At 40.4% G+C, this 7,914-nt stretch overlaps 1 protein-coding gene across 3 annotated transcripts in view; it reads right to left on the reverse strand.

The window, feature by feature from the left end:
* The window catches only part of CKAP5 (cytoskeleton associated protein 5), a 109,914-nt gene that overhangs the window by 64,413 nt on the left and 37,587 nt on the right, over window positions 1–7,914 (reverse strand). For all 3 annotated transcript variants that reach the window (XM_006157791.3, XM_006157792.3, XM_027775413.1), the window contains exons 10-15: window positions 5,734–5,823; window positions 5,461–5,625; window positions 4,539–4,667; window positions 3,601–3,783; window positions 765–878; window positions 559–669 (exon numbers count right to left, since the gene is read on the reverse strand). In XM_006157791.3, the coding sequence (XP_006157853.1) occupies window positions 559–669; window positions 765–878; window positions 3,601–3,783; window positions 4,539–4,667; window positions 5,461–5,625; window positions 5,734–5,823 (792 nt within the window). The remainder of the gene's footprint in view (window positions 1–558; window positions 670–764; window positions 879–3,600; window positions 3,784–4,538; window positions 4,668–5,460; window positions 5,626–5,733; window positions 5,824–7,914) is intronic.

Here is a 7,914-nt window from a genome sequence, read left to right on the forward strand (position 1 = left end):
TCAACCACAGATCCAACCCCAATGGGTGCCAGCCGCAGGACGGGAAGGCTCCTGCCTCCATTCCCAGTGCCTTCCCAGTCTTTCCATACCCTTCCTCATTAGACTTGCATAGTACCTGCCAAAATGGCCTAACATGCACTTTTCCAAGGCAGATTTTTAAGAGCTTCTACTGCCAAAAAGATAAAGTCTGTTCTACCAACGAATTATGATGACAAAGGAGGAAACAGAAATGAATGAGGGGTGGTTTAAGTAGAGAGATCTGCTTGCTTAGTAAGTTTATGAGCAAGAACCATCATTTAAAAACACATCTAAGCCTTATAATTCAGAAGAGCCTAATTTTCTTGAGTACTAACTTATAAGCTTACAAAAGCCGTAAAATGCAGATGTTAAACGACAGCGAAAACCACACAGCTACAAAAACACCCATTTCATCCTGACTTAACACTACAAAACAGGTTTATAGCTGTAGAAAACGGCAGTGAAGATAAAGCCTTCGTTTGCCAGTCTCGCTGCTTCTGTAGAGCCTGTTTCTCTCACACTTCATCCTCGTGCACCTACCTTCTGGAACTCTTCCATACTAGCCAGCCTCTCCTTCCAGTTACCGCTGTCTAACAGCTGGATGCAGGTAGGGGGAAGGACAGCTGAAGCTTTTTCTTCACATACTTCTATCTGTGAGGTACAAACATACACTAAAATTAGGAATTGCTTAAGAAAAAAGATGACAAGAATGCTAAAATCTCTTAACTGAAAGTAAATGGACGTACCGAGAGCTCCGGCTCCACTATCTCTTTGGTCTCCAATCCTTTCTTACTCTTGGTTCCTGTGCTCCCTGGGCCTCCTGGTGCAGCTGGTTTTCCCTTCTTAGGTGGTCCGCCGGCCTAAAAGCAATATTTAAAAATTAAAACTACTTAAGGGTTTAAAACAATGGTTCTTTGATGGGTGTCACAGATCCCAGTTAAAATTTTTATCGAAATTAGGGATTACCCCCCCCAAAAAAAAAGAAAAAAAAAAAGAAAGAAAAATGTAGTTTTCATGCCCACAGGATTTTGCCCAGTTTCAAGAGCAGAGAGACCTCTGGAATACCATCCCTAGGGTAATCTGCAGACCCATATAAAGAACCACTAATTCAGAACAAGCTAATAACATAAGTGAAACAAAAACGATGTACTGGGGCCAATAGGTGGTGTAGTGATTAAGGTGCTGGACTCCCACATGGCCGACCACAGTTTGAGTCCTGGACTAGGTGGCTTGAAAATCACTCTGGGTACTTGATTATACATGCCCAAGATCTTGAGAGGAAAATGGAGAAGAAAGGACTGCGGCATGACCATACCCTCCCAGGGGTGATTTCTCACCTTCCCTCTTTATCTCTGTCTTTTTCCTGCAACCATACCTGCCCTATGGCAAAAACCTAAAAAAAAGAAAAACTTAAAAAAAAAAAAAAAAGAAGAAGAAGAAATGAAGGATTAGTCTATACTTATAATTACAGACTGACAATGATATCCAGATACCTTTAAACTTCTCTGTATCTTTCCTATATTGGTAAAAAAAAGTAATTTCTAAGTTATGACATTTCTCATTACTGAACTCTAAGGTTCTCATTAGAATATATTATTTGTTGAGGCCAGTGGGTGCCATGGTGGTTAAGGTGCTGAACAGCCCTGGTTGAAGTCCTGAACCTGGAAGCTTCAAAATTAGGCTGATCACATGTGCGTGCATGCCCAAAATTCCAGGAGCATGGAGGAGAAGGGATTGTGATGTGACTATTTTCCAGGGAAGTGATGATTTCTCACTGTCTCTCTCTCTCTCTCTGGTGAGTGCACGTGCCCCATGGCAAAAATCTATTAAAAAAAAAAAAAAAGGATATATTAATTGTTATAACTATGTAATTTGCAAAGGAAAAGAGAAGTTATCACAGTAACCTCAGTTATCATTCCAGTTATGATGAAGACAGCAATCTAATCAAGCCTTCATATTGTTTTAGTTTTCCAGTTGACTTGAGTTTTAAGTATAATTAATTATATAACCTATAAAAAAGATAACTTTTTTCTCCCACCCCCATATTAATACCTTTTACGTTATTCCTTTTTTTTTTTTTTTTTGAGAGATTTTTGCTATAGGGCACGTGCACTCGCCAGACAGACAGAGAGAGACAGAGAGATAGAAAGCGAGAAATCACCCCCCAGGGGGGATGGTCACACCGCAATCCCTTCTCCTCCATTCTCCTCTCGGCATCTTGGGCACACATGCACACGTGCCCGGCATGAGTTTTAAGCCACCGGGTCTGGGATGCGAACCGCGGTCGACTACTTTGGAGTCCAGCGACATAGCCATTACGCTAACTGCTGGTTCCCGACGTTATTCCTTTACTTAACTGCAGACCATTATTAAACAATAGTAGTGCCAATCACTGTATGGTCTAGTTTTGGTCAGAGATGGATGGTGGTGATGGCTGCACTTTTGACTGTAATACCATTGAACTGTATACTTAAAAATGGTTAAGAATGTACAATTTTTTTTTTTGCTATAGGGTACATGTGCTGTACTTACAAATGGTTAAGAATGTACAATTTTTTTTTTTTTTGCTATAGGGTACATGTGCTTGCCAGACAGACAAAGACCGAGAGACAGAAAGTGAGAAATCACCCCCTGGGGGGATGGTCACACCGCAATCCCTTCTCCTCCATTCTCCTCTCAGGATCTTGGGCACGCATGCACATACGTCCGGCATGGGTTTTAAGCCACCAGGTCCAGGATGTGAACTGTGGTCGACTACTTGGGAGTCCAGTGACATAGCCATTACGCTAACTGCTGGTCCCGAGAATGTACATTTTATGTTTTATCTTACAATAAAAAAAAAAAATCAGAGAGAATAAAAACCAGCAACGTGTACCTTCATCACCATTTTCACCTCAACCATAGTTTCAAATAGCCAACTGTTGGAATACTTTTCATTAGCAGTTGTTCTGCTGTGTTTTCTTTAATTATTTACTTATCTTAATGTCATAGGGATGTGTAAGTACATATGAAAGAGAGAAAGAGGGAAAGCCACCCTAGTGGGGCCTGGTCGCACTGCCACCCTCCATCCTGTCAGGATGCTGGGTATGTGTTCATGTGTCCAGTGTGTTTTTTAAACTGCCGAGGCTGAACCATGTAGGCCACGCGGGATTTAGCTCCCTCTGCACAGCACTTAACTGGTGCTCTACAGGGTAAATCCTATGCTCTACTTTCAGTGCAGTCGATAAATTCGTTTTTTAAATGAAATCACGTTGGAAGAACAACTACAAACCTGAGACCTGGACATTACCTTAATAAATTCTAATATTGGGGCCAGCAGATGGCATAGCGGCTATGTCGCTGGACTCCCACATGGTCAACCATAGTTCAAGTCCTGGACCCGGTGGCTTGAAAAATCACACCGGGCATGTGTGTGTGCCCAAGATCCCGGGAAGAGAATGGAGGAGAAGGGACTGAGGCGCGGCCATCCCTTCTGGGGGTGATTTATCACTTTCCCTCTCTCTATCTGTCTTTCCTGGTGAGTGCATGCAACTTAAGGCAAAACCTCGCCCCAAAAATCTAATTTTTAAAGCATCAATTAACCTTAGCAGCAGGTGCCTTTTTTAAGGGTCCTGGTTTGGGTGCTGAAATGTCCTTCACATCTTTATCTCCCGCAGCCCCTGAAGCAGCAGTCCTTCCAGGTACAGGTTTGAAATCCTTCTTATCAGCTGCTAGTCCAGCTTTCTTACCATGTACCAGTTCGACTTTTTCTGAACATTCTTTGATCTAAAGAATGAAAATAAGATGAATATCATTAGCCCAACTCAGACACATTATTATAGTAAGTCATTATAGTAAGTCATTTCTATATCACAAATATCCATGAGAATTCAGAGAGAAAGTTTTGTTTTCAACAAAAATAAATTATCCAGATACGCTTGGCATTAAGCAAAGTGTTTTACATTTTATTTCTTCACAAGTTAGAATATGCTTAACAATGATCATGTTTTTAATAAAAGACATTTATATTTAAGAAAGGTAAAACTTCCAGACACTATTATTAGATACAAACTAGGTCTCACAAAATCATTTTAATTTTTTTCTACAGATTGGTCATTCAGTTTTTTAAATTATAATTTACAAGATACTTCTACTAATATTAGCATGTTAGCCTAGGAAGAAACTTAAATCCTTAGAAGTTATGTTTTCAAACTGTAGGTCTGAACCACCAATGGGGAATAAAGTAAGTTTCTTGAGTTGATACTGATATTAGCATTTTCTTCTTAATGAAGTAGAACACACAAACTTGAAAATAAAACAAAACAAAAACCAGAGAGCATTCTCCAAAATGTGTTTCAACTGAGTGAGTGAGTGAGTGTGCGTGTGTGTAATGTAAAGTTTCTTTCCTACTCGGAGTAGTAATACAACATTGAGAATTCCTGATCAAAAGGATACTGGTATTCTAATTTCCAAGAGACAATACCATAATCCAAAGAGAGAGGTCTATTACCCAATTTCGTTATAATCCATCACTAACATACCTTATCAAGCTTGAGCTTGTCCACATCAGCTAAAAATGGGTTCACAGCTTTCTCACCAACCACCTTCAAAGCCGTACCCAATGCTTCAAAGGCAGCATCTCTGACTTCGGGAGCAGAATCATTGATGTGCTATGGTCCAGAAGTAAGTAAAAATTATCTTAATATTAGGAACTTTAGGTATCACTGGTTTTAATTCAGACTGACAACTGTGAGGTAACAAATTGGCTACTTACAATTTATTGAAGCTAACCGTAGCTTTCCTTTTGCCAATTAATAGTTACTCTTTCATAAATTCTTTCTGGGCTAAGGAATCCTCTGGTAATCCATTCAAGCAAGTGTTTCCTTTCCCTCTTACCCTCTACATAAAATGCCTAACTCCCAAATTATCTGCCAGTTCTGCATTTCTGACACCTGTGCTTCGTCAGAGCCAGCTCAACATCATGATGTACATGGCCAAGTAAGAAAAAACGTTCTGCAGGCCAGTCACGGTGGGATAACAGTACAACGCAACGCTCCACGATGCCGAGTGGACTTGCCATGTGGGCAAGTCCCAGCTTCGAAGTATGAGGCCTTGCAGTACACACCAGGCACATGCACATGCCTGCGATCCCAGCTGGTGGAGGACAGGGGTGGACTGCAGTGGGAGGACCCTGTTAGAGATGTCCCCAACCATGTGGGAAGAAATAAATAGCTAAAGTTTTAAATAAATGTTTAGCACTTACTGGTATCATAAAACTAATTTGTGCTTTCTTTCAAGAAGCAACACAATTCAAATTTGAATTCATTTTCTAAGGCTGCAGAGGGTCTGCTCTTCAATAGATCGCAAATGATTTTCAGAGATTATGAAAGTCAAGTAGCTGTTACAGAAAAAAGTACCTTACCAAGTATAAAATATTCCCCAAATTTCAAAGCAAGTCTATACCTTAAGTAGAGCAGCACAAAAGGGTTTCAGCAAGCTCTTTGGCAGAGTAGAAGCAGTGCAGTGGCGGAAGCTTCTGGCAATAAAAAGGGATGTCTGCTGCTTGATGGTTGGGTTTTTATTATCCATTACTGCTAAAATGTCCTCACTGATGTTCTGTAGTGTGGTCTGCAAAAAGAAAATGTGGTCAGTGAGCTTGTCTCAATTGTAAAGAACAATCAAACACTGAATCACAGAATTTACTTCAGGTAAAGCCGCAACACACTGCCAACTCACAGTAAGGAAGATGGCGTCGATCGCCTCCTGCAGGGCTTGGACTACTTGAGGCTTCTTCTCCTTGAATTTCTCCAAAATGGTTGGCACAACCTGTAAAAGTGAACAGCTAGAGTGTTATTCAGTAGTAAAAAAGAATAAGGTACTGGCACATTCTACAAGATGGCTGGACCTGAAAACACCATAGTAAGTGATAAAGGATCATATATCGTCTGATTCCTTTTACTGAAATGTCAAATTAGTAGAGATAGAAAGTAGATCAGTAGTTGCCAGGGTCGGGGGTGGGGGACACACTATGAGGAGGGACTGCCAGTAGGTATCAGATTTCTTTTTGGGGTACTGAAAATACTCTGGAATTAGACAGTGATGGTAGTTATGCAACATGGCTAATATACTAAAACCACTGAACTGTAAAATCCACTAATGTAAAATACGTAAGCTGAACTTCAAAAAAGCTCTTATTAAAAGCGTGACCTTGGCTTTATTTAGGTTGAATAAAAAGTCATTTCTTGGCCCAGCCTGGTGGTACAGTTGGTAGCAAATTGAACCGCACTGTTTGAAGTCATACGGTTGCCTGCAGTTCAAATCCCAGGCTCAGCCTGAAAACATGCTGAGCTTGTGCACATATGCCCAAGATTCTGAAGAGCTAGCGAGATGGGAAAAGGGATCACGGTGTGAAGAAACCCCTCTCTCCCTGTACTGTGTGGGCCTGTACCTTCTATCATGAACAAAATAAACATTTTTTTGTAAAGATCATTTCATGAAGGGCACAAGAAACTTTTTTTTTTTTTAACTTAACTTTATTTATTTATTTTAATTTGACCAGAGAGGGACAGAGAGAGAAACACACAAAGTGAGAAAGCGAGCTACTAGGTCCGAGGCTTGAAATGCAATTGGCCAGCGCCCTTAACCCCACACCACTTGCTGGCCCCAGAAGAGCATGAGAATCTTAGAATGAGACAATGAAGAGTTAGTCTGTCCCACTGCAGAGCTTATCGACAACCTATTTTCTGCCTCTATACCTTTCATACAACCATATAACCCTTTCTATGAGTAAAATCTCTCATCAGACAAAATTTTGCTCAGGTGGATTTAAAATAAGTGACCAGGTACGTAATATAATTTTTCCTTCCCACCCAAAATTCTGATATATCTCACTAGTCCAAGATGTCTCTTGATATTCACTCCACCAAAGAAAAAAGAAATAAAGTAAGAAATTTTAGCAATTTGATCAGAATTATATTTTTGTATTTAAGTATTAAGCTTAGATTAGTGAAGTTGAAATTTTTATTTTATCTTCTATACCATAATTAATTCATTAAATATTGAATGCCAGACACTATGCTGGCAGGCAAATTAAGTGTATACACACACACACACACACACACACACACACATATATATTTTGTAATGTCTAAGGATATAGCAAAATTTATTGGCATCCCTCTTAAAATTTGACAGAAATAGCCCAGAAGATTACTTTAAGACTCTTTTTCCCCCTCACTATGGAGAGAGAGACAGAGAGGGAAAGTGAGAAATCACCCCCCAGAGGGGGATGGCCATACCATGATCCCTTCTCTATTCTCCTCCCAGGATTTTGGGTACACAAATACTCGTGCCTGGTATGTTTCTTAAGTCATTGGTCAGGGACTCAAACTGCAGAGTTGACTGTGTGAGATTCAGCTGCCTTAACCTCCATGCTACCTGCTGGCCCAGGACTTTTTAACATTAGGAATTATTTATTAAACTTGAAAAATCAAGATAACTTAATGGTTATAAAAGCAAAAGTTCACTTATAAATATTCCAAGAAGCTTATAAATAAAATAAAGCTAAACCACTAAGGTATTTGATATAGAACATGTACACTCATGGCGCATTTTCTGTTATTGTGCATTTATTGTTTTTTATATGTCAGAGGGCATGTGCAAATGCCTAAGAGAAGAAGAGAAAGAGGGACCAGCAGTTAGCGTAATGGCTATGTCACTGGACTCCCACGTAGTCAACTGCGGTTCGAGTCCCAGACCTGGTGGCTTAAACTCACGCCAGGCGTGTGTGCGTGCGTGCCCAAGATCCCGAGAGGAGAATGGAGGAGAAGGGATTGCGGCGTGGCCATCCTCCCTGGGGGGTGATTTCTTGCTTTCTATCTCTCTGTCTCTCTCTGTCTGTCTGGTGAGTGCATGCTC

Source organism: Tupaia chinensis, unplaced genomic scaffold (assembly GCF_000334495.1).
Source record: "Tupaia chinensis unplaced genomic scaffold, TupChi_1.0 Scaffold000561_1, whole genome shotgun sequence".
In the NCBI taxonomy this organism is placed as follows: Eukaryota; Metazoa; Chordata; class Mammalia; order Scandentia; family Tupaiidae; genus Tupaia; species Tupaia belangeri.